General features: G+C 43.2%; 1 protein-coding gene across 4 annotated transcripts in view; it reads right to left on the bottom strand.

Moving 5' to 3' along the window:
* LOC117457758 (leucine-rich repeat and fibronectin type III domain-containing protein 1-like protein) overlaps positions 1–27,823 on the bottom strand; it is a 252,851-nt gene that overhangs the window by 67,918 nt on the left and 157,110 nt on the right. For all 4 annotated transcript variants that reach the window (XM_071205284.1, XM_034097986.2, XM_034097984.2 and 1 more), the window contains exons 6-7: positions 21,042–21,254; positions 11,635–11,945 (exon numbers count right to left, since the gene is read on the bottom strand). In XM_071205284.1, coding sequence (XP_071061385.1) covers positions 11,635–11,945; positions 21,042–21,254 — 524 coding nt within the window. The remainder of the gene's footprint in view (positions 1–11,634; positions 11,946–21,041; positions 21,255–27,823) is intronic.

Raw genomic sequence — 27,823 nt, 5'->3', positions numbered from 1 at the left:
TTATTTGATGAAAAAAATATTAAGAGTAATATTTTTTTACTTTCATAGGGGGAAAGTAGAAGGTCTGTGATAGAAGTATAGCATATAAAAAAATCAAGAAGATACTGTAAGTGATCTCTACAATAAAACAGTTTAGTGCTGGATGTCCAAAGATATTAATAAGAGGATGTGCAAAACAGACAAACTAATTCACCTTTATCTACAGATAAATATTAAGCCTGACAAAGTACTTAACGTCTAATATATTGCTTTCCTGCAATGTTGAAGCACTTATTTTAACTGATATTATACACATTAATTATACTCTTATGTATGTAGATAGTATAATAAATGTGCAGAATATGACAGTTTAATGGTGGAGGTACACACATATTGATAGATGTCTTGTAATGCACTATTGAGGAATCTGTGACCCAAGTTTTTCATTCATTGCATAACTACACCGTAGTCGTGTATATGATATGTCAATAAACCTTTGAAAATCTTGAAATCTTGAAAGGGATGTGCAAAATAGCAATTATATACAGTTTTTAATTAACTATTAGTAGAGAATAACGAGTAATGAATATACTTTATAGAGATCTGCAGATAAATGTTTAGTCTTCTCCAGCACCAAATATCTCTCTTGATTGTTGGCACTTGACAATCACCCAGTGGCGGCTGGTGGAAAATATTTTTGGTGTGGCTATTGATAGAGTGAGTAAAACATTTTTTTTTGGGAAAAATGACCCCTTAAATTAGGACTTCTGGTGATGTAATGGCGCGTTTCCAGTGCAGCGCGGAGCTCGCTATGCTGTGTTCAGAACGGACGCGATGCGAATATTCGCTTCGCTCTCAACGCTCCTATCGCATCGCTCTAGTCGCTCGAGTTTTACCGCAGCTGCCAGCTGTGTTTACTCGCATCATTCAAACAAGACGCGCTGGCTCGGGAGCTACAACATGAACATATTTTACCGTGATTAAATTGTAATACACATTTCTAAATGATACCGACGTAACAACATACTGATACCGGTTAGTAAAAACCATGAATGAATGCTTTGACAAGTCTGCAGACAGACGGCAGGCGAAAAACCTTTTAGAATGCTTGTTTCCTGAATGGAGCTTGGCTAAGCTAACGCTATATATGCTCCGACCGTTGTAAGGAAATATTTGTATGTATTCGTGCAAACTGTGAAGAAACTTGAAAATGATTTGTGTAGACAACTGGGCTGGTTTTGGGCCTGCTAACATGTGGTTTTGTGAGGACAAAGGAAGAAGGGCTGGTAAGGGTTTTATTGCTGTGGGGGAGCTGGACCGAGACCCCACTGTGGTCTCGGAATGTGATGGGGGATGTGTGTCGGTGCAGAGGCTGCAGAAATAGGAGACAGTGAGGGTCAGAGATGTTTATATGAGATGACTGGACCAGTTGTCCTTAAACTCCACCCCCTCCTGTATCATTTGGTATGAAAGCCTATCCAGCTTGCTGTTCTGTCTCTCTCTTCACGCGTCGCTGGGACAGGAGGTCGTGGTGGCCTGTGGGCAGGAGCCAGGAGTAGGCCAAACTCCTGACATTACACATAATACGATATGATTGTGTATGGTAATGTATTTGATTGTATTGCATTGTATATTACCATTAAAGTGGATTATTGTTAAACGGTTAAGTGTATGCTCTGGATTCCCTTCATGTAAGATAACAGCTTGTAGGAACGCGAGGAGATTTAAGCCTATATCTCCTAACAAATGGTGACCCGACGTTTCCGTGTAGACAGGGCTGTGGAAGGTTTCAGAGTGTTTTTGAAGTTTGAATGGAGTATACAATGCATATTTTATACCATGTTAGGAAAGTTATATATAACACGTGAACGTTGATCGTCAGGTATAGAGAGTCCTGCGTAACAAGAAATTAGAGCAGTTTGCGTGGATCTTCAGGTAGTTTAGTCCTGAAGTGGCGTAGGAGCGGTGCAGTTCGTGAGTTTTGGGTGCAAGTCCCAGACGGCGAAACCTGGATGGTCGATATTTGAGATCGGTCCGCCGTTTATAACTGGGGGTAAAATAGCAGTCTGAGATCGAATAAGCGAAAGTATCAATGGACTGCTATTCTGTTAAATCCTTGGGAGAGAGCGCTAACGTCACCTACATTGTGACGAGACCGGCTCCCGTTTCCCTTGTCTGTAAAAATTAATTTGAAAGGCTGACGTAAACATAACGTTGATCGCAAGGTAGGCAGAGAGTCCTGCGTGACGACATATGTAACACGTTATCAGGCCGGACAAACTGTACGGGGAATAAATCTGTGTGATTTTTACCTAAATAACCTGTGTGAGCGATTGTCTGTGGTAATCAGGCATTCGCTCAGAAGAGTGAAGCTCATTTGTGCTCTGCTGCTGCCATCTAGTGGCTGAAAGGGGGGGAAGCACGTTAATTAAGTCAGATAAATAAAAGCGAAGTCAATATATTGCGTCAGAATAGTAAAGACAATTCTGAAATTCCAGGGAGTTATCGGGAGCAATGGGAACAGATTAAGAGATTGATTTTAAGTGGAATCAAAAAGGGGGATAAAGAAAAGGCTTGTATATTTAAATAAATAAGCTGTCTGTAGGTTGTCATTGTTGATTAGTAAAGACCTTGTTTTATGTTGGTAAATGTAATGGTACAAAAGACAGGGGTACTTATGCCCGTTTAGGTTTTCAATGTGCGCCATCACGTTAGAACAGGATTGGTGGCATTTTCAGTTCATTGCTTACTTCCACACGCCTTCCCCCTCCTTGTCTCTTTCACGACTATAGTTAATGCATTGGAACGATTGTCAAGTTGCCGTGTTTCTAGGAACACGGCTGTTCCGGAACGGCCTTTCAAAATAAAAGCCAAAGGCCGCTGTCCGCCAGAGATGCCTTCACAATAAAACAGTAATTACCTTAACAATATATTTAACTTATATTGCGTCTTTAAATATTGATTTTAATTCATTACAGATCTAACCTGCTTGTAACACAACTTTGATCAAAATAATAGGATAAGCAAGTGGTTAAAGGGGGTTTCCTGTCTGGCTCATTTGATTTAGAACTGAAGTAAGGGAAAATAGTGTTTTATGAGTCATTCCTCATGGTTTCTGAAGATAAATCATCAGTTTGTCTGAACTTTGATATAGAGATAGGATCATGGTGGAGAAGGAAGACCTTTTTTTTGGTTTCAAATAATTAAAGTAGAGTTTAAGGATGAAGTAAGCAGGACTTCAACTGGCCAAAAGACATTTTGAAGTTTAATATTCTTGGTTAGCAAACAAGACATCTGATTATTATGTCACACGTGATAATCTTGTTATAGAAACTAGCTTAAAATATTGGAGAAAATATGTAGATGCTCTTTCGTGGTGTGTGGAATATGTGATGCTGGAAACATGTACGTTTTTCAATGTATAGGAGAAAATGGTTTCCTGAAAGAGTTATGTTGGGTACATATGTAGCAATGGATGAAACAATTTTTAGAGTGAGTTTTTGTAATATCATTTGTAGACATCAATTAGGTTGTTTAGATGGCATTTAACAATTAAGACAGATAGTATGATTACAAAGAGTCAGAGTGGAAAGGGTTGGATTTATTTAACCTCAGTGTGCTAGATTCTTTATAGGTAATGCGTCCCGAGACCTGGACTCCCCCTCTGAGTTAGAAAAGGCTAAGATCCCGACCCTCCAAGCAGACAAAATACCTAACCCAACAGGAAACTCCTTCTTCTCCATCGAACAGACAGAGAACCAGAGCTGAAACGACAACAACAAGACTGCAGCCAGAACTATCTCCGCCTGTGGCATCCAGAACCAGACAGCATGCTGACGGGCAGAAATCTACCCTCATCAGTCCCTCAGACAGGACCATGAAGTTCCAAGCTGAGCACAAGAGCAAAGGGTGGGAGATGAGCAGAATCCGCCCTCCATAAAAACAGCAGGGAGACTGTAAAGGAGGAGATGAAATGTAAAGCAGTGCAAGAACATTGGCATGAGGGTGCATGCAGATGTAACTGGGCCAATGGCTGACAGCGGATGAAGTTACAGCGGATGGACTGAAAAGAACACAGAATCAGAGGAGTTGGCATGGTCGATTTGAAGTGAGGAGGCCGGGGTCACGGCTTGAGAAAACCAGAGGAGGAGAAAAGGAAAACGGGAATGAGTGAGTTTACACATAAACACACTTATTCACAAAACGCACATTTAAAGCATAAATACGTAAAGACAGAAAGATTTATTAAAATAAAAATAGCAGTAGACTATTAGGGTAAAATGAGAACACACTGAGGGTTCAGAGTACAACCATACTCTTCAATCTTTTCATCAGGTTAACATAATATTCTTTGACATTTTTATTCACGTGTGAATAAAGTAGTGGGATAGTTTTGGGAACCACTCTATAAGACAAATCTTTATCTGTATGGATAATGTTAAAGGGTGAGCTGGTGCCAAGCCAGATATAGTATTCCAATCTAAATAATTGATTTCACCATTGTAGCATAGTTATTACCATGGGAAATATGAAATGACTTCTGGTTTTAAATCCTTGATAAAGGAGGGAGGAATGGTTGCATGTTCGGACATCCAGGGTTCCACACACTGCTAAAGAGTTTAACATTGGTTTTTAGGTGGACCAGAATGGATGACATGTGGTTGTTATACCATTGTTATCGTGAACTAAACATAAATAAGGACATAGTATCTGCTTGAAGATGAATGGATTTCATATCCTAGAGGGGATTAGTTATTGTGAAGACTCCACAAGGTATCTACTAATGTATTGTAAAGAACTTGAATTGACTTGATAAATAAGTGAAGATAAGAAGATCTATGGACCATAAATTAGTCAAGTGGTAAATAAAAATAGCGGAAAAGAGGGGGACTATTAAAGGGAAGTGGAAAATCAGTCTAATACACACTGATAAAAAAAAGGGGGGGGCATGAAGGAAGTATGCACTGGATTTTTTATTCGTGTGTGAATTTGGTAGTGTTTTAATTTGTTACAGTATTGATCAGTTCAAAGGGAGAGTTTTAGTAACAGCTCTATAAGATCAGATAACTATTTATTTATATAGGTCATGTTGAAGGGAAAGCTGGTTCTAAACAAAATATAGTATTTCAATTTGAGGTACTGGTTTCATGTTCAGACACCCAGAGTTCCACGCACTGTGAAAGAGGGTAACATTGTTCTTTAAGTGCACCAGAATTGAAGATAAATTGATAGAATGAGTTATGGAATAAATAGCAGAGCTTTACAGATCCTAGTAATGTTTTGACACAAGATAGTGAGGTACACATGTTTCTGAAATAGATCTATTAGTCATTTTAATACTAATTAGGTGTAAATGAATTGCAGTAATAGTAATAGTACAATAAGGAAGTGACATTTTTTTGGCTAGACACTTTTCAGGGAATGTGGGAAACAGCAAAGAGGGGTTGGAGACATCTTGAACATTATAGTTGTAATTGTGAATTAATAAATGATGGCGCTCCATATATACAGATTTGTATAGACGGAGGATGCTGGCCTGTGCTGGAACATCAAAGTCTCTGCAGAGCACAACACATGGCCAAAAAGACTGAGACCAACTGACCGACAGGGTAACTTGGGAAGGCACTGTCAATGACTGACTCTGAGGTGTACCTGACCAAACCTGACTTTACAACCTGACAGTGTGAGTGTGAGTGTGTGTATGTCTGCACCTGATCAGTGCAACTGCGTGATTTGAAACGATGACTAATCAAGCATGTTTTGGACTAACACATTATTTCTGTGTGAAATGAGGGGTTTCCTAACATTCCCCAAACGGGAAACCGTATCTAATCTGGTTGATGTTTCACTCCCACAGGAGGTGGCGGTTTGCAGAATGTGAAACTCAAACTATGAAATTTGGAATTCTGTTTCTTTTAGGACTGAATGATGGAGAGAAACACTCTCAAGTGTTTACTGGGAAAAATGTTTGGTATTGTCTTATAATCCATTATGACCTGAAGGTTTTCTTCCCATACAGGTTTTCGTTTACACATGAGAGAATGTGTAAAAAAGGGGGAGTGTAAACTTTACAATGTACATTTTTCATTTAGGGGACTGAAAGGAACCTGCTGCCCAACTCCATTGTTCAATCTGACCATTGATTGACAGTTTTAGAATTGACCTGCTCCATATTTGGGGATAAGAGGCTGTTTGGTGAATGTTGACATGTCTCTAGTATTGATTGAGTTATAGCAGGTAACACAGGTAGAGAATCAGAGGCCAAGGGGCTACTGGGAGAGATGTAAGTCCAGAATGAAATACTGGAGAGGCTGACCGGTGAGTAATGTGTCAACTAATGTTTCAACAGGTATTAAAGTAACTGAGGTTTGAAATGTAGAAAGAACATATTTACAGTTAAGCTAAAACATAGTAATGTAATGAGACACAATGTAATTTAGACAACATCATGTAACTAGTCTGGTAAAAAAGTAAAAGCCATAGACTTTATTGTTTAGGTCATTATGGGGATATACATTTCATCTACATTTAGAAAGACATTTGATGACAGTTGGTGCGAATTCTGTATTCATTTTTTAGTAGGATAATATCTAAGAACTGACGGGTAGAAGCAGTATCACCAGGAAGCCATTCACTTTGTTAGTATTGTGATTTTGGTTGTTTTTGAATCCATAAGATTAGTGTGTTTCTTTACCAGAAACATTAGCAGTTCATATTATATTTAGATTTTTAATGGGATCTCAGGGATTTCATTTAAAAATAAATACAGATGCTTGTCAGAAATTCAGAGCTATTGAAATATGTTATTTAGTTTACCTAAAGATGTTGGGGTTCTTATTTAGTTGGCACAGTCCAAGTATTAAGATTCTGAAGCTGCACAATTAATTTAGAAAACCTGTGCACCGACGTCTGTTGTTTTAAGACACCCCACCAACAGGCTCCAAGTGGCCAGGCACTGGTGGGTCAAACAGCCGAGGGCCCCAGAGCCCGGAGCGTAGGCTTGAGGGATTGGTATCAGATTTCTCCACACAGGTTGTGGATGCCAAAAGGGGGACCCGAGACGCAGGAGGCTGACTGTCAACCCCAGGCTCTCCAGCCCCGACCGAGTGACCCAGAGGACATCCCGTGCCGTCCGCCTACAAGGAAAGGGGGACAACTGGTACCACTGTGCGGAGCCAGTGTGCGGCGGGGGAAAACACCTGCGAGGACCCTAGACGACATCAGGACGGATCGGGCTCTCATCAGGGAGGTCGACTCGGAGGCTGTCATCAGCGGATTGGAGGAGAAGGACATCCATCATCCATCCAGCAGTCGTCCCAGGAGGCATCATCAACGGACCGGAGAAGGAAGATCGGGAGGACATCTATTCAGCATCGACTCAGAAGCCGCCGTCAGCAGATCAGAGGGGACAAAGACACGGCAAGCCAGGACGGCACAGGGGACTCCACTCTCCGCTGAAACAGGAGTGTGGGTTAAGTGCAACAAGACGGTGTATGGAGCCAGCCAGGCCTGCCAAGCTATGGGCAGCCTCTACCATGACAGCTGCTTCACCTGCAGCGCCTGTAGTCGAAGGCTGAGAGGGAAGGCGTTCTACTATGACGCAGGAAGGGTTTTCTGTGAAGAGGACTTTCTGTACTCTGGGTTCCAGCAGTCTGCAGACAAGTGCAACGCAGGTGGACATCTAATCATGGACATGCAGGCCGGCAGGCCCTGGGGAAGTCTTACCGCCCCGGTTGCTTCCGCTGCGTCATCTGCAACGAGAGCCTGGACGGAGTGCCCTTCACTGTGGACACTGAGAATAAAAAGTATGGAGACTCAGCAGACAAGGATGCAGTTTTTTGCAAGTGCCTTGTGTAAATTGCACTCTCTTTTTAAGAGTGCAAAAGAGGGAATTGTAAGGAAATATTTGTATGTATTCGTGCAAACTGTGAAGAAACTTGAAAATGATTTGTGTAGACAACTGGGCTGGTTTTGGGCCTGCTAACATGTGGTTTTGTGAGGACAAAGGAAGAAGGGCTGGTAAGGGTTTTATTGCTGTGGGGGAGCTGGACCGAGACCCCACTGTGGTCTCGGAATGTGATGGGGGATGTGTGTCGGTGCAGAGGCTGCAGAAATAGGAGACAGTGAGGGTCAGAGGTGTTTATATGAGATGACTGGACCAGTTGTCCTTAAACTCCACCCCCTCCTGTATCATTTGGTATGAAAGCCTATCCAGCTTGCTGTTCTGTCTCTCTCTTCACGCGTCGCTGGGACAGGAGGTCGTGGTGGCCTGTGGGCAGGAGCCAGGAGTAGGCCAAACTCCTGACATTACACATAATACGATATGATTGTGTATGGTAATGTATTTGATTGTATTGCATTGTATATTACCATTAAAGTGGATTATTGTTAAACGGTTAAGTGTATGCTCTGGATTCCCTTCATGTAAGATAACAGCTTGTAGGAACGCGAGGAGATTTAAGCCTATATCTCCTAACACCGTCCACACTCACAACAACGGCCTACAGACATAAATAAACCAGCGACTGTATTCTCCATGACACAGACAGTCTGTGGTTTGTACTTGTTTAACTTTTGTCTAGTTTCTGAACAGATCGTATCTGTCCCCGGCTGTTTGAAGAGCAAGCATGTGAAACAAAAGATAGCATTTACCTGTTTGCATCCAGCTAGCCATGTGAGAAGCCTTGTTGATACGTTTTGTCTTTTTCACGAGCTTGCTGTGATATATATAAATCGGGTTGGTCCGGTCCAAGGTCTTTAAGTATCAATTTATCTCCCAAACTTCTCCTTTCAAAAGGATTGGAGAGTAGCTCTTGGGCGGACCGAGGTTCCGGCGACTCCACCTGCACACCATTCTCATCCAAATACTGCGTTACCTTGGTCACTCACGAGTCTAAAAAACAACTCACGTCAACGCACGTAAGCAACATGGGCGCCAACATGGGCGCCAACATGGGCGCCAACATGGGCGCCAACATGGGCGCCAACATGGGCGCCAACATGGGCGCCAACGTGAGCGCCCACGTGACCAAAATATTTGACGGCGCTGATTGGCTGAAATTATGTTTCGGCGGCACAGTTTACTATTGAGACTTTTGCAACGTACTGGTTGCTGCTGTTTGGCTCGGGGGCTCTGCCCGGTAATTATAAACTAATGCCATGGGCAAGGCCAGGCAGGAAACAGGTGACTTATCAGTAACTTTAGACATCGTCACACAATTTTAAACGAGATTGTATTGTAGATTATACATGTTTGTGATACTAATTGTATGATATTTACCTTGTTCATTAAAAATTAAAATATAAAAACAATTTTTTTTTTAAATATTTTTTTTTAAATATATATTTTTTTATTTAATTTTTTTTATTTTGTATCTGGCAGGAGGTGGGGCGGCGCCCCTAGCGCCCCTATGGGCCGGCCGCCACTGCAATCACCTTTCCCTGAATTGTACCCAGGTGTAACTAAAGTCTGCTTTAAGGGTTGTTTATATTTCACATCATTAATCAGAATCTGCAGAGTAACTAAAGTAAATGTAGTGGAGTAAAAATACCAGGTTAACCTCTGAATTGTAGTGGAGTTACTTATTGTTACAATAAGTAAGTGGCTACTGCCTGAGATCGCATGCTGTAGTTTTATTAAATGTGCCAACTGCTAGGTCTTAGGGAAGATAGCTTTTAGATGTGCAGCTCCTCTGTCTTGGAATACTCTGCAATTGAAATGGGAACTGGGCAATCTGGTGCCACTAAATGTTTTTAAAGCTCGGTTGGATGCTACTCAATCGGAAGCTGTTGGTACCTGCACCAGAGTTTCCGTTAGCCGGTAATTACCGGTTTTTAGCTGGTAACATTTATTAAAAACCGGTAAATTCAAAACCTGCCGGTCAAAATGTCTGGTAATAATTAGGGAGGCTCCGATCGATCGGCCGCCGGTCATTATCAGCTGCTGAGTCTGACCGAGACACGCAGCTCTGTATAATCACCTGAAGCCCCGCCCTCTGTTTAGCGAGCTGCAGGAGCTGCATGAGAACCTGACGGGCTGTCAGGAGAGAGAGGGAGGGAGAGGGGAAAAGAGAGGATCCGAGTCCCGTGTTATTATTCAAATGTAATGTAAACTTCTGAATAATGTACGTTATCTACTACAAGTAGTTTGTTTGAATGTAATAATTATGTTGTTTGTGGAATAATTTATTGAAAAATGAATCTGAATTTTTCGATCTGTTACGATTATAAACTGAAGCAATATAAAAATGAGCCCGTGAACTGAGTTTTAAACTGAAGCATATCTGCTCATAGTCCGGTAATTACCTGCTAACGGAAACTCTGCTACACAACTCTTATTATTATTATTGAAATATGACCGGTAAGTTTCAAATTTGTCCGGTAAAATAAATTCTGCCCGGACATTTGACCGGCGAGAAAAAATCGTAACGGAAACCCTGACCTGCACATGTGGATAGTTATGTAAATTGTAAACCCTGTAATGATGCTGTAAGATGTCCTTTTTGTTGTTCTGTTTATGTTTTTATGTTTCATGTGGAACCTACTTGAGCAGGTCTCCCTTGAAAAAGAGATCAATGATCTCAATGGGATACACCTGGATAAATAAAGGTTTGAAATTAAATTAAATGAAACAATGAGCTGTCATGTGGGTATATAGTAATGCTGCCCATTATGGATACAAGCGATTTTCACCCATTTAGTAATTACATGCTTTAAATGTGCACACACCAATGTGTTTCCTATCGCCTAAACCTCCAGGGCTGTACACAGTTTAATACTGTCAACTTCTAATTTTGGGAAAAACGAAAACGTCTTTTAAAATTACAATTCCCAGTAGAGATGTGTCATGGAGAACATGTTGCGAAACACAATAGCCATCATGTGTAGATCTGGGGGGCGTTCGAGTCCAGTTTTGAATAGTCTGCCGTGGTTTCGTTCCATTTCAAAGAGCTTGACGCTCGGCGTAACCTTAGCGCACTGCCACTCCAACATCCAATCCCAGAGTCTGAAGATTAATCACAGGGTTTGTCGCAAAGCGGACAGGCGTCGTCACAACAATAGCTGGGGATTGTGGGTAGTGTAGTCTCTTTGGCGCCCCACATTTCAGAGAAAACAAGTTGTTTCTCAGAATTGAAGGGGAAAAACACAAAAGCATTGCACACAATTTAAACCTATCAATGTCGTTTAATTAACAAAGGTAATCTGGTGTTTTTGAGTTGATGAGTAGTGGAGATATCACTGTCAAATCAATGGACAGTAAGGAGAATACTTACTTCCGGGTGTACAATTCTCCATTATCCAATGGGAATGGACGCTCACATTGCCTTTAAGAGCTGCCGACATAAATGGATGCGGTGCTTCCATGAGCGTCAAATACCACCGCCGATGGGAAGACATTGCAATCAGTTGAGAGCTCTTTGTGTCAATTTATGAAGCTGAAGGAGCCTCGGCGCATCAAACAAATTATCATATCTACGGCTGGTCTTCTGTAACTTGTCTCTTACTGTGGAGTATCTGAACATAAATTATCATTAACCAAACAATTGATTTGAAGATGCAGAAGAAAGCTTGAGCGTGAACATCAGTTATGTCCTGTCACAGGACAAAAGTTAAATCAGACACATTATCGATCCAACCCAAAGCAGCCACACTCACCTATATATCAGGATATCATCAGTAGAGCTGTTGTACTGGATCTGGTACATGCGGACTCCGGGTATGTGGTTCTGCGGTGGCCATCTGATGGTGGCAGAACTGGACGTAAGATCAGACACACTGACCCTCTGCAGGTCGGAACGCGCCTGACCCCCGCTTGCGTTGGACTTGATAGATGTGGGGATGTCTGAAGGCCCCGGGTCAGGGTCCAATTTAGGGTCAAAGTGTGGTGAGGGGTTGACCACTAACTCAACAGGAGCAGTGGCTTCCCCTGCCGCATTGGATGCTATGCATGTGAACTTTCCAGAATCCTACAAATATTTGAAGAAAAGAAAAGGCCGGAAAGTTTATAAAGTATTTGCTTTTATGGGAATTCAGCCTCATGTAGCCAAATATTGTATTACTAAAACAAACATTTCCCTCCTTGCTTTTACAGATGAAATAAAGTGTCTTAGAAAATTTATCCTGGCAATTCTTTCTTCATTTTATTTGAGTTTCCTCCTAAATGCCAACACTAAGCTGCAGTTCTGGTTGTAGAGGTGTTATGTAATTATGGAGGATTTGAATCAAATCTAATTTTAATTTACGACACATATAAAAAGCACTGCACAAAGTACAATTAAGACTCTGCATCTCACCCATCCTAGCATTAGAAGGCAGGAGGCAAAATGGTTGGTCTCCAGAGAGGCTTCTCAATACTCTAATTTCCCCTCCTCGACTCCTATCCTCAAGACTTAGTCCCGCCCACAGGAGATGCGAGCGGAGGAGTCGAGGAGGGGAGCCGAGGAGAGAGGACGGGAGCCGAGGAGAGAGGAGGGGAGCCGAGGAGAGAGGAGAGGAGCCGAGGAGAGAGGAGGGGAAGCAGCAGGCGGTTAGAGAAATGAGAACTCCTCTCCTCTGAGCGATCATTTTAAAGAGACGTCCATTAATGATGACAGGAGGCAGCAGCCTCTGTCTGATGGACAGATGTGTTCATGATGACTTCTATATCTACTTTGATTCATTCACAGTGCGGTGTCACGAGACAATATCAGGCTGCAGATGCGGACACGCACACACACACACACACAGCTTTCACCTGTTCAACCTGCTGCCCTCCGGCCCGGCAGGTGCTACAGGTGTATACAGTAAAGTTAAAGCCTTTTATTGTCATTATACACAGAGTATAACGAGATTCAGAGTGCAACTCTGGCCCGGTGTGCAAAAAATACAAACAAAATACATAACACTAAAAAACACGGCAATAGGACAGACAACATACAATCATACGGGGGAATAAATAGTTACAAATATTGATGTAAAAAATAGTATATAAAAGTGCATTTAAAAGTGTGTGTATGTGTGAGAATGGTTACAGTTATTGCATTATGTGTGGTGGTTGAGCAGCCTGACGGCCCAGGGGTAGAAACTGTTTTTGAGTCTGTTTGTCCGTGACTTGAAGCTCCTGTATCTCCTCCCAGAAGGCAGGAGAGAGAACAGTCTGTGACCTGGGTGAGAGCTGTCCTTTATGATTGTGTTAGCTCTGCTGAGGCAGCGGGAGGTGGAGATGTGTTCCAGAGAGGGCAGCGTGAGGTGGAGATGTGTTCCAGAGAGGGCAGCGGGAGGTGGACATGTGTTCCAGAGAGGGCAGGGGGAGGTGGAGATGTGTTCCAGAGAGGGCAGGGGGAGGTGGACATGTGTTCCAGAGAGGGCAGCGGGAGGTGGAGATGTGTTCCAGAGAGGGCAGGGGGAGGTGGACATGTGTTCCAGAGAGGGCAGCGGGAGGTGGAGATGTGTTCCAGAGAGGGCAGCGGGAGGTGGACATGTGTTCCAGAGAGGGCAGCGGGAGGTGGACATGTGTTCCAGAGAGGGCAGGGGGAGGTGGAGATGTGTTCCAGAGAGGGCAGCGGGAGGTGGACATGTGTTCCAGAGAGGGCAGGGGGAGGTGGACATGTGTTCCAGAGAGGGCAGCGGGAGGTGGAGATGTGTTCCAGAGAGGGCAGCGGGAGGTGGAGATGTGTTCCAGAGAGGGCAGCGTGAGGTGGAGATGTGTTCCAGAGAGGGCAGCGGGAGGTGGACATGTGTTCCAGAGAGGGCAGGGGGAGGTGGAGATGTGTTCCAGAGAGGGCAGGGGGAGGTGGACATGTGTTCCAGAGAGGGCAGCGGGAGGTGGAGATGTGTTCCAGAGAGGGCAGGGGGAGGTGGACATGTGTTCCAGAGAGGGCAGCGGGAGGTGGAGATGTGTTCCAGAGAGGGCAGCGGGAGGTGGACATGTGTTCCAGAGAGGGCAGCGGGAGGTGGACATGTGTTCCAGAGAGGGCAGGGGGAGGTGGAGATGTGTTCCAGAGAGGGCAGCGGGAGGTGGACATGTGTTCCAGAGAGGGCAGGGGGAGGTGGACATGTGTTCCAGAGAGGGCAGCGGGAGGTGGAGATGTGTTCCAGAGAGGGCAGCGGGAGGTGGAGATGTGTTCCAGAGAGGGCAGCGGGAGGTGGAGATGTGTTCCAGAGAGGGCAGCGGGAGGTGGACATGTGTTCCAGAGAGGGCAGGGGGAGGTGGAGATGTGTTCCAGAGAGGGCAGCGGGAGGTGGACATGTGTTCCAGAGAGGGCAGCGGGAGGTGGAGATGTGTTCCAGAGAGGGCAGCGGGAGGTGGAGATGTGCTCCAGAGAGGGCAGGGGGCAGCTGATGGTTTTCTCTGCCATCCTGATCACTCTCTGCAGGGCTTTCTTGTCCGCAGTTGAGCATCCTGCATACCACCCCGAGATGGAGTATGACAGCACGCTCTCGATGGTCGCCCGGTAGAAGGACACCAGCAGCTTCTTGTTCAGTCGGTTTCTCCGAAGCACCCTCACGAAGTGAAGTCGCTGCTGGGCCTTCTTAACTGCTGCAGTGGTGTGTGCTGTCCAGCTGAGGCTCTCCGAGATGTCAACCCCCAGGAACTTAAAGGTGGAGACCCTCTCCACTCTCTCTCCGTTGAGGTGAAGGGGGGCGGGTTCTGGACGGTGCTTTCTCAAGTCTATGATGATTTATTTTGTTTTGCTTGTGTTCAGATACAGATTGTTTGCTGAACACCACACAGACAGCTTCAGGATCTCGTCTCTGTATGCCGACTCGTCGTCTCCCTTATATATTTGGCCGACCACAGTGGTGTCATCTGCAAATTTGATAATGGAGTTGGAGAGGTGATTGGGAGAGCAGTCGTGTGTGTAGAGAGTGTAGAGTAGAGGGCTCAGCACGCAGCCCTGCGGGGAGCCAGTGCTGAGGGTGCGGGTGGAGGAGCAATAAGGGCCTATTTTCACTGTCTGAGGACGGTCTGCAAGGAAATTATAAATCCAGGCGCATAAGATGGAGGGGAAACCTAGGCTTGACAGTTTTTCCACTAGTTTGTCAGGTATGATGGTGTTAAAAGCTGAGCTAAAATCGACAAACAGCATCCTTATATAGTTGCCTGGGCCTTCTAGGCTCACAGCTGTGTGAAGGACCATGGCGATGGCATCATCCGTGGATCTGTTGGCTCTATAGGCGAACTGATGAGGGTCGAGGGAGGGTGGGAGGCTGGCTTTGATGTAGTCGGCTATCAGTCGTTCGAAACATTTCATCACTGCCGATGTTAGGGCTATGGGCCTGTAGTCGTTGAGCTCTGGTGTCTTTTTGGGGACAGGAATGATGGTAGCCGTTTTCAGACAGGATGGAATGCAAGCTTGTGACGGGGACAGGTTGAATATCCTGGTCAGGACCCCTGAAAGCTGGTCAGCACAAGCTTTGAGTACTTTTCCGAGTACTCCATCGGGTCCTGCGGCTTTTCCAGGATTCACAGACCTCTGCTTCACCTGATGTTCTTTGAGAGTGGGAGGTGGTATGGAGCTGGTAGTTTGCAGGGACAGAGGCAGAATAGAAAAGTGGGGGGGTCTGCTAGCCTCAAAGCGGGCAAAGAAGTGGTTTAGTTCCTCTGCAAGGTGGGCGTCAGCTCTAGTAGTGCCAGATGTTTTGCCCTTATAGTTGGTTAGCTGTTGAAGGCCCTGCCAAACACACCGTGTGTTGTTAAATCCAAAACAAACAGACTCAAAGACACTTTTTTCCCAAGAGCCATCATTTCTCTTAACACCTGAAATCATCATAAATGTGACTCTGTACATACGATATATATGATGACTATTTTTATTATAAATACATACTATTATTATTATTTATTACATTACAGATTTTATTTGTATACTCCTGGAAATAATTACTGCACTGTATTCCTTTATTCCTTATTCCTAAGTATGTATGATGCGTTTTTTTTATATCAGTGTACATGTATGTAATGACATTAAACAATTATATTCTATTCTACATATATTTATATAAATATATACAATTTCAGAATCAAACAAGTATGAGAGCACTCTCATAACAACATAACACAATCAGAGACTGGATATATCCCCCCCCCCCCTCCCCTCCCCCTCTCTCTCTGGTCGCTGAAATGGGGAATTGAAATTACGGGCCAAAAGTTGTATTTACAAGTATTAAAAGTAAGCAAAGGACACCAAACCAACTGAGACCTGTCTGTCCGCTGCATCTACACACTGTACAACACACATACCTACACACACCGTACCACACACACACACCTACACAGTGTACCACACACACACACCTACACACTGTACCACACACACACACACACACACACACACACACACACACACACACACACACACACACACACACACACACACACACACACACACACACACACACACCTACACACTGTACCACACACACACACACACACACACACATCTACACACTGTACCACACACACACCTACACACTGTACCACACACACACACGTACACACTGTACCACACACACACACCTACACCCTGTACAACACACACACCTACACACTGTACCACACACACCTACACACTGTACCACACACATACACCTACACCGTACCACACACACACCTACACACTACAACACACACACCTTTACACTGTACAACACACACACACCTTTACACTGTACCACACACACCTACACAGTACACTGTACCACACACACCTACATAGTACACGGTACTACACACACACCTACACACTGTACCACACACACCTACAGCTCCTAAAGCATAATCAGGATACAGCCGTTGTGTATTTTATTATGTGAAGCACTAAATGGTCTTAGAAAAATATCGACTCTTTGTGTGTAGATATCTACTAAACTAAAGCAAATAAAGAGAGTAGGCCTGTTATACTGAGTGATATATATTATACACCTACACACTGTACCACACACATACACCTACACTGTACCACACACACACACCTACACACTACAACACACACACCTTTACACTTTACAACACACACACCTTTACACTGTACCACACACACCTACACAGTACACTGTACTACCAACAAGTCCTCCAACTCATACGACCAAATGGGTCGATTGTTTTAAGCCCTTATTACGACCAAATATGTCGTTTGTTCAAGCGCTTAATACGACCTATAATTACGTTTTAAAATTGTCGGCCTCGAGTGCTCCCGTTGAATGCAAACGTTACAGAGGGTTGTTTATTCACAAATAACCCTCTCTGTAAAATCCTAAATTGTAGGATAGTTTGGCCATTAAAACGCTTTATGATTAGATTTCTAGCGAGAAGTATATATTGTACTTTTAGAATCCACGTCCAGTCGATATGTAGGATCTATAGTTTGATAGATATTACGAAGATGATTTGAGGTTTCGTCAGGAGAACGTGTATATGCGGCAAGCTTCCATGTAAAGTTACGGGTTGAAAACAGTATTTCCGGTCTCGCCGTTTTCATAATAAAACCAATGATCAAATGATTTAACAGTGATATCTGCACTACTCATCCACTAAACAACATCAGTTTATCCTAGTTAATTATACGACATTAATTGGTTTAAATTGTGTACAATGCTTTTGTGTTTTTCCCATAGGTTTTTCTCTTTCGATTCTGAGAGACACATTTCTTTTTTCAGAGGTTTTGATAGGCTAAAATCACGCCGCAATGCACGTCGGGATATGATGTTTATGTGATATGAAATCGGAAAACATTAAAAATAATAATAATACAACTTTATTCCGAGTGCTCTTGCTTTTCTCTTTGAAAGTCATCACATAACGGCATTGCAATACACGGTTCGGCTGCATCACATATTACATATCTGCCCTAGATATGTATTTATAGAGCCCTGATCAGAAGACCTTTTGACAAACTGGAAGAGATGCCGCCAAAACTGAATACGTGACGTGAACCATAAATATATCAACAATTAAACAACATCTTCCATTTCTTTTCACACAATACGTCTCCTTGCAGTATCAACACTAATTCGGCTGACTTTTATATTTGATCCAATTAGTAGATAGTCTCTATTTACACCATAACGGTGCACAGCTGATCGAAAGGGACTTTTTTGTAGTTTTTAAAGATATTACTGATTTTCTGAACTACCTTTCCAACTCCTCATGCAGTTGACTGTTACAGGTCTATACAGGTTCATGGTACAATGCATAAGCTTCACATCGAGAGACTGAAACTGTATTTTCCTTTACCGTTCTGTTTTAAACTCACAATAAAGTGAATAGTCATATTATGTACGATATTATTATGTTTTATTAACTAGACCACTGGTCTAAACCGCACCTCCTAGTGGTTAAAGCACGTTATTGAATGTAGTTGTTGAATAAGTTATATGTATTTAGTTATTGATGAAAACATTTAAATATTAAGAGTAGCCTACATACAAAATAGGGGTCAATGATAGAAATATAGAATGGAAAATATCTAGAAGATACTGTAGTGATCTCTACAGTAAAACAGTTTAGTGCAGGACGTCCAAAGACATTAACAGGAGGATGTGCAAAACAGACAAACTGATAAGGCTGCATTTTACTCAGGTGTAACTAAAGTCTGATTTAAGGGTTGTTTATATTTCACATCATTAATCAGAATCTGCAAAGTAACAAAAATAAATGTAGTAGAGTAAAAATATCAGGTTAACCTCTGAATTGTAGTGGAGTAGAACAAAGTACATGCTGCTGTAACAAAAACATTTCCCAACTTGGGATCAATAAAGTATCTTATCTTAAGATGATCGATGGCTACTGCCATATTTGCTAAATGTGCATCTGAACCTTGACAAGTGCATGTTTCAGGCTTATCAATTAACAACAGGAGGGGTCACAGACATAAGACCAGCTGTTAAATAAAGCTCTTCTGACCTTAGCTGTCATGTGGGTATATTAATGCTGCCCATTATGGACACAAGCAATTTTCACCCATGTATTAATTATATGTTTTAAATTTGATAACACCAATGTGTTTCGTATCCCCTAAACCTCCAGGGATGTATACAGTTTAATACTGGCAACTTCTAATTGTGGGAAATACGAAAACGTCTTTTAAAACTACATTTCCCAGTAGAGACGTGCCATAGAACATGTTGCGAAACACACAATAGGCAGCAAGTGTAATTCTGGGGGGGAGGGCCGGGCTGGACCCGGGGGCTGGACCCGTCCAAGTCCAGTTTTGGATAGTCTGGCGTGGTTCCATTCCATTTCAAAGAGCTGTTTGACAGCGTAACCTTGTCGCACTGCCACTCCAATATCCAATCACAGAGCTTGAGGGCTAATCACGGGGTTTGTAAAGCAAGGCGGATGTTGTAGTCCCAAACGATAGCTGGGGATTCTGGGTAGTGTAGTGTCTTCGGAAACTCTGTCGTGTCTAAACTCAGAAAAAACAATTTGTTTCTCCGAATCGAAGGTTAAAAACACAAAAGCATTGTACACAATTTAAACCAATCAATATTGTGTAATTAACAAGGATAAACTGATGTTTTTTAGTGGATGAGTAATGGAGATATCACTGCGTAATAATTTGACAGTGTGGGGAATACTTCCGGTTTTATTATGAAAACTTCGAGACCGGAAATACTGTTTTCACCCACGCTAACTTTACATGGAAGTTGCCCCATATACAGTACACGTTCTCCTGGCGAGACCTCAAATCATCTTCGTATATCTATCAAACTGTAGATCCTACACATCCACTGGACGTGGATTATAAAAGTACAATATACACTTCTCGCTAGAAATCTAATAAAAAAGCATTTTAATGGCCAAACTATTCCACAATTTAGGATTTTCCAGAGAGGGTTATTTGTGAATAAACGACCCTCCGGAGCGTTTGCAATCGACAGGAGCATGTTGTTTCTTACACGACCACTGGAGGTGCTACACTTTAAAACGTGTCTCTGGGTCGTATTTAGCTGCTGAACAATCGACCTATATGGTCGTTTTTTGTAGGAGGACAGGCTGGTACTACACACACCTACACACTGTACCACACACACCTACACAGTACACTGTACTACACACACACCTACACACTGTACCACACACACCTACAGCTCCTAAAGCATAATCAGGATACAGCCGTTGTGTATTTTATTATGTGAAGCACTAAATGGTCTTAGAAAAATATCGACTCTTTGTGTGTAGATATCTACTAAACTAAAGCAAATAAAGAGAGTAGGCCTGTTATACTGAGTGATATATATTATACACACGGCTCTGCTTTCTGCACGGACCTCACAGCTGTTCTCTCTGTAAACATCGCGACGCGATAAAAGCAGTTTCTAAAATAATATCCAGGGGTTGCATGCAGAGCTGTCATTGGCTGAGATAAGTCCGGCCGTGCGTCACGCCTCCACCGTTCCCGGAAATGCATCCGCGGAGGAGCCGTGGAGGAACTATCAGTGTATCCTCGGTTAGAGCTCCTCCAGAGAGCCTCCTCGACGCTCGATCCTCGGTATGCATTTAGAGAAATTAGATGTCCTTCAAAATGGCGCGCTGAAATCCATTTCCGGGTCACTACCGGAGGACCGAGGAGTCGAGGAGGGGAAATTAGAGTATTGAGAAGCCTCTCAGGTAACAGTCTACCTGTCCTTGAACAGGCGAACCTCTTGAACCAAGCCAAATCCCTACATACAGGGCTACTCCCCTCCCAAATGGTAAATAAATTCCATGTCTGCTCTTTGAAGCTATTATGTATCTTAGTTCTTAATTTCATTAAGCATTAATAACTGTCAAAAACAATAACAAAGTCAATAATTCCTTATTGATTTGGAAACATGCGTATACTCACAAAACAATGTTTTTCTAAACTCTCAACAGCATTCAAGGCAACATTATTTGTTTTCAAATATTCTTCATAAAATGAATATAATAAGCTGACTAGTCTTTACACACTAAACAGTACACAGTAAATGATTATGAGCTGCAACATATATTGGTATCTTTCAATTAAACAGCAATGCATAGAAAATAGGCTAACAGTTTAGAATAAATCAGCATACCACACAAATATACTAATTCTATGAAAATTATAGCATGCATCTACCTTCACTGAGGCTTTGAGGATGTCCAGCGAGCCATTCTCATAGCAGATGGTTCTGGACGTGTTGCCTATAAGCTTTCCATCAGGACTGACCCAGTGTGTTGAAGGCTCAGGATCGCCGATGGACTTACAGCGTAGGCTGACCTCCTGACCCTCCATCACAAACATCTTGGAGGTGTGACGAGTAATCATTGGTGGTTCACAAACAAACTCCTCCTGTTAAGGGACATATGAAAATACAGCGTTAATTATTTGCTACACAAGATTCCAGCCTGTGGAACACATTAAGATAAGATAAACCTTAATATATCCCCGTAGGGAAAGTCAGGTGTTTTAGAAGCAACAGGCACTAGATATAAACACAGCACGCAGTTACGGGGGTTGTTGTTAGCATCTGGTGCTAGCTCGGAGCTAACTGAGATTAGAAGCTGTTTCAACAATAAGGAGAGGGAGAGTCCTCTCCTGTCAGACTGAGAGGCTGAGATAACATCAGTTTAGGTGAGGTAAAGGACTCGCTGAATGATTAGATTGTAAACTTTAGTCTAAGTTATCTCAGTGGGTCTCAAACGGTTTGGTCATCTTTGTAAACATATATTTGCATCTATTTAATATAGTTGTAAAAAATAAGTTAAGAAATCATTCCATTGTGTACTATAGGTCAGTAAAAAATTCAAAACACAGTTTAAAAGGGGAGTGATTAGTAAAATATGCATAAATAACAAGAAAGAATGCAGACTAGGTAAAATAGGAGAGAGGAGTTTAAATATTATAAACATTTGTTATTGGTTGTGAGTATATTCTAATGTTTTTTTGATTAGTTCTGTTTCATATGAGTGTTGAGAGTTGTATCCCAATGTTGCCCTCAAAGTGCACCAGATGCATTTAACTTCAATGTAAAGAAAAAAATCTTCTTAGTTACCATTAAAAAAAGGTCGGGAGCTACAGTGGTATTTTAACCAGGAAAGGAGAGTGGCTGAAAATGAAATGTGTCCTCTAAACCAGGGGTTCCCAACCCCCGGGAGGTGTTACTGCTGGGCCGCGAAATAGCTGTGAATTTATCGTAATATTTGCAGAATTATTTTCGCAGTCATATTATTTCATCCAGTAGCCTAGTTAAACTTCCATCAGAAAACAGTTGAAAATGGCTGTTATGGTGTTCCGAGGGATTTGGCGGCTCAGCAGGTCTCAGCCTCTCGTTCGCAGGAGAAAGTTACCTACCGGTGCGCCAAGTAGGAGCACACAGGAGTCAACCGTTTCATTGCAGACTGTTATGTTTATGTGGGGAAATGGCAGTGCATACATTATTTGAGATATATTTCAAACTCAGACTTCATTTTAAGGACATGTCGGCCAGGGGTGAAGAGCTACTTGTTTAAAGATCAAATGCAAAGCTTCCAAATATGCTACATTTTTATAGAAATGTTGTTTTTAAGACTGCCTATATTTTTTATTTTATTTAAATCGAGATAATACACCCGAAAAAAAGCTTTTTATTGATACAAAACTCGACCCAAAGCCGTCTGAATTTCTGACATGACATTCCCAGCAGCCTCCGCGCGCGTGACGTCACTGTTGCCAAACAGTCTCTGGACCTTATACCTTTATATATACAGTCTATGCTCTGGACCAAATATGACTCGGCAGTCTCGGTCACATGTTTTTCGAAAAGAAAACGGAATTAACATGGGTTATTGTTGTGCTTTTTGTTGTGCTTTTTGTTGTACGAACGGTGCGGGATCTGGGAGAGTTTTCCATGCATTTCCAAAAGACCAAATCATCCGCCAAAAATGGATTATTTTAGTGAATCGTGTTGGCTGGCAACCGACAAAATGGAGCAAGTTGTGTTCTGACCACTTCGCATGTGATGCATACGACGTTGATCCTGCTATCATCAAGTCTGTTGGTGCAGAAGCATTAATAGTACATCGGAGGCTGAAACCCGGAGCCGTCCCCTCCATATTTCAGCACAAGAAACCACTGAAAGAACGAAAGAGCCGGGCGATGGAGAAACGCCAAAGAATTGAGGTAAACAACTTTTGATTAGATTTCAAAGCGCACGGAGCACAGCAGATAACGCAGATAACGGAATTGCAGTTTTATTAAGTTGTATTGCTTATAGAGGTGGGCACCGTTAGATCCTGTGTCTTTACGATCATACACAATGTTTTTGATGTGGAGCTAGGATAAGTAATAAGGGAACTAGGAGTGATTTCGGTGCAGTAACAGGTTAGCATTTTTCGCTCGGGGCTAATTCACTGTTAGCATTGAAGTTTATCTGCAGCTCATTCATCGCTCCTCCACTCATAACGGAAAAGTGTGAACAATATGCATTATGATAGGGATTAAATCCACTATTATTCCTCCTGGCCCAATTCAAAATGCTCCCCCGCTGGTGGTAGCACATCGTACGTTGTGACTGCTGCTACAACAGAACCGAGAGAGGAGGGAGCTAAGGTCAGTGCTAGTGCTAACTTGACAGCTAACGTTAACTTGGGGGCTGAAGAGCTATGTGCATCGTCGCGTCTCTCCAGGCAGTGAGAGGGTTGTGTTGTGCTATAGCTGTATTATTAATATTAATATTGTTCATGGTTGGTGCCGCTGGCTGCTCTTATCGCGTGTGTTCGGCTCTGTGTATGCTACAGCCATAATAGGCTATAGCCTATGTGAAACAATGTAGCCTGTTGGTGGTCCGTGGATTATTTATAATCAAGTTGATCGAAGTTTACGTAGCCCATACATGCTCGGGAAATCTGTTGACATGAACATGATCCATTGGGACGTTTCATGTAAATGTAGACCTGTGGCACCACCCCGTGTGCAACAGATTTTCTCTTTATAATAGGCCTATGTCTGTGCTGTTGCTATTAATGCACGGATCAACATTTACCCCCCCCCCCCCCCCACACAAAAAAATCCCGGCTCCCCCGGAGACCGTGGTATAGTTCGCACACTGCTCCAGATATTGGGTGGCCTCCGACTCAGAATCAGACATGATAGACGAAACTAAGTTGTACTATCGGCGGGAGCCGCTGTGAGCGATAAGCCAGGGTGTGTTTGTTTGTCAACTCTGACGTCACACGACGCCATCTTGCGGAGGAGCGGCTGAGAAAATAAATCGTCGGACTTGGTGTTGGGGGTTGAACAAAATAAATATTTCGCATTGCCAGACGCATATTATCTCCGATTTTAATACTGCAATATCTTAGATAGTGTTGTAGCTATATGATTTCGATTTTACTGGCAATTATAAAAAAACCTTTGCATTTTATCTTTAAGCACCGGATTGGCAAAACTGTAAACCAGTCTGCCTTGATCTATGAATTCATGTCCGGGACTCTCACGGTATCTGCTGCCACAACTGTTTTATAGAATGAAAACCTCCTTCACTCCATGAAATGGCTGCAGCATCAGGAGGCAGCGGGACGTATACTCCGCCTCTGAGAAGTGCAACACCAGCGCGTAAAGAGCTGTACCTTTTTACGCACCGCCTTCACTATGTTTACCTTCATCAACAGCTTAAGAGTGACTGCAGGCTGCTACGTGTTAACTAATTATTTAGTGGGAATGCTGTTATCAGCATTCCCACTAAATGTTATTCTCTGGACGAAAAGTTTATTATTCCGCCAACTTATTTTGGCCCTCTTCTCCTCCCACATTGAACATCGCAGAAACTCCGTTCAAATATCAAAACGTTCAGCTCGGTCGGAAATCGATGGCTATTACTTTTCTCATTCATAACTTTCATAATTCCAGAGATACATCCCATAATACATCACATTTTTGACCATTGAAGTCAATGGAGAGATTCTTCAGACTTCAACAAATCTTCATGCGACTTCAACTGCTAACTGTTCATTCATACTTTCACTCATAAACCTCATTCCAACTTTAAAATGTTACACATCTTTCTGACACTATTCCTGTAAAACAACTTTTAAATCTTATTCTTACTTTTAGAGATATTAAACATTGTTCAGACCTTGTTAAAGAGGTTTTCTTCAGATTTTAACATTAACTAGAGTGCGTGATGTCACAACTAGAGGGTAGAACATCTTGAAATGTGCCCTCATATATTTTTTTTAAACTGCCATAATTCCAAAACCCTACATTCCTGAGACATAATTTATCATGACAAATGTAGGAAAACATCTCATAGCTTGAAAAATGACAAATAATTAAGCAAAAATAATTCAACAAAATGCCTCTTGAGGGCATGAAGTGACAACAACGTTCAGTATGCCTCCATTAAAGCCCATTGTAATTTCAGGCTGATATTTCCTCACGGCAGCAGCCGCACACCTTTAGTTAAACTGCCAAAAATGCCACATTATTAACCTGAAAGTACACACAAATTACACTTCAGATACTCAACTTCCTTGACATGCTTCACGTTTTGAAATTTCACAGATATCTGTTACGGTTCTTCCACAAAACGTTCACACGTAAGAGGTTTATCTCTCATTCAGAACAATGGAAACCTTTAATCTCTGCACACCTCGTTAGTTCAAATATAAACACCTGTGTAATGGAACACATGATGTCATCACTCCAACTGTCTTGGAATAGTCTGCAAATTAAATGGAAACTGAACAATCTGGTGCCACTAAATGTTTTTAAAGCTCGGTTGGATGCTACTCAATCGGAAGCTATTGGTACCTGTTTATGTGGATAATTATGTAAATAATGCTGTATGATGTCCTTTTGTTGTTCTATTTATGTTTTTATGTTTCATGTGGAACTACTTGAGCAGGTCTCCCTTGAAAAAGAGATCAATGATCTCAATGGGATTTATCTGTATAAATAAAGGTTTGAAATGAAATGAAATGACATGCTCAGAGCAGCAGACTTCAGATAAAGGTTAATGGTCCTGCCCTCAACAGCTCTATGTCAATTATGGGGTGTCATCATCATATGACGAAGAGAGAGAGAGAGAGAGAGAGAGAGAGAAGAGAGAGGGTGATCAAGAGAAGAGAGAGAGTAATGTAACCTCCTAATGTATTGTATAACTCCTATGAAAATGTTCAAAAAGTGCTCAAACTTCACATGTGTGCTAACAGTCCAGCTGTGAAGACATCTACAAATTCAAATGCCATTGACATGGCAACACAATGCTCGCCTTGAAACACGGTTTTCTCATAACTTCAGTGAAAATACTGCAAACAGCCCAAAACTGCACAGGTTTGGTAACGATGCAGCCATCAAAACATCTAAGCGTATTATGGGGTGTCATCAAATGCCGTTCAATTGGGCTTGCCACGGAGCCCGTCTGGGCACAGCCTGAAAAGGCAACGTGGGCAACACCTCCGCTACTCCGTCCCACGGGCCCAGCACCTACGGGAAACAGCGATGCCAGAAGGGTGCGCTGCCAGAAGGGTGGCAGTGAAAGCAGAGGGTCTTGACGGACCAGACCCGGGCGACAGAAGCTGGCTTTGGGGACGTGGAACGTCACCTCTCTGGGGGGGAAGGAGCCGGAGCTTGTGCGGGAGGTGGAGTATTACCAGTTGGATCTGGTTGGGCTCACCTCTACGCAGAGCGTCGGCTCTGGAACCTTACTTCTGGATAGGGGTTGGACTCTATTCTTCTCCGGTGTTGCTCAAGGTGTGAGGCGCCGGGCGGATGTGGGGATACTCACAAGTCCCCGGTTGGGTGCTTCGTTGTTGGAGTTTACCCCAGTGGACGAGAGGGTTGCCTCCCTACGCCTGCGGGTTATGGGGGGGAAAACTCTGACAGTTGTGTGTGCTTATGCACCAAACAGCAGTTTGAAGTATACGGCCTTCTTGGAGACCCTGGAAAGAGTCATGTATGGGGCTCCTGAAGGGGACTATGTAATCTTGCTGGCAGACTTCAATGCACATGTGTGCAATGATGGAGACACTTGGAGGGGTGTGATTGGGAGGAACGGCCCCCTGATCTGAACCGGAGTGGTGGTTTGTTACTGGACTTCTGTGCTAGTCATGGATTGTACTTAACAAACACCATGTTCAAACATAAGGATGCTCATAAGTGTATGTGGTACCAGAGCACCCTAGGCAGAAGGTCCATGATCGATTTAGTTATCGTATCATCGGACCTGAGGCCGTATGTTTTGGACACTCGGGTAAAGAGAGGGGCGGAGTTGTCAACTGATCACCATCTGGTGGTGAGTTGGATCGAGTGGCGGGGGAAGCCTCTGGATAGACCTGTTAAGCGCAAACGTGTAGTTCGGGTGAACTGGGAACGTCTGGAGGAGGCCCAAGTTCAGGAGGCCTTCAACTCACACCTCCGGCGGAGCTTTTCGGGCATTCCTGTGGAGGTTGGGGACATTGAACCAGAGTGGTCGGTGTTCAAAGCCTCTATTGCCGAAGCCGCGGCGGGGAGCTGTGGTCTCAAGGAGCGGTAACCCTCGAACCTCCTGGTGGACACCGGTGGTCAGGGAAGCCGTCCGACTGAAGAAGGAGGCCTTCAGGGATTTGTTATCCCGGGGGACTCGCGAGGCAGTTGCAAGGTACCGACAGGCCCAAAGGGCAGCAGCCTCTGCCGTGGCCGAGGCAAAGCAGCGGGTGTGGGAGAAGTTCGGAGAAGACATGGAAAAGGACTTTCGGGCAGCACCAAAGCTGTTCTGGAAAACTGTCCGACACCTCAGGAGGGGGAAGCAGGGGACCATCCAAGCTGTGTACAGTAAGGATGCAATGTTGTTGACCTCAACTGATGGAGTGTTAGGGCGTTGGAAGGAACACTTGGGGAACTCCTGAACACGTCTCATCAACGTTGCGTGGAAGTCGGAAACAGTACCGAAGGAGTGGCAG

Source organism: Pseudochaenichthys georgianus, chromosome 13 (assembly GCF_902827115.2).
Source record: "Pseudochaenichthys georgianus chromosome 13, fPseGeo1.2, whole genome shotgun sequence".
Classification (NCBI taxonomy): Eukaryota; Metazoa; Chordata; class Actinopteri; order Perciformes; family Channichthyidae; genus Pseudochaenichthys; species Pseudochaenichthys georgianus.
This window is presented reverse-complemented; position numbering and strand designations above follow the sequence as displayed.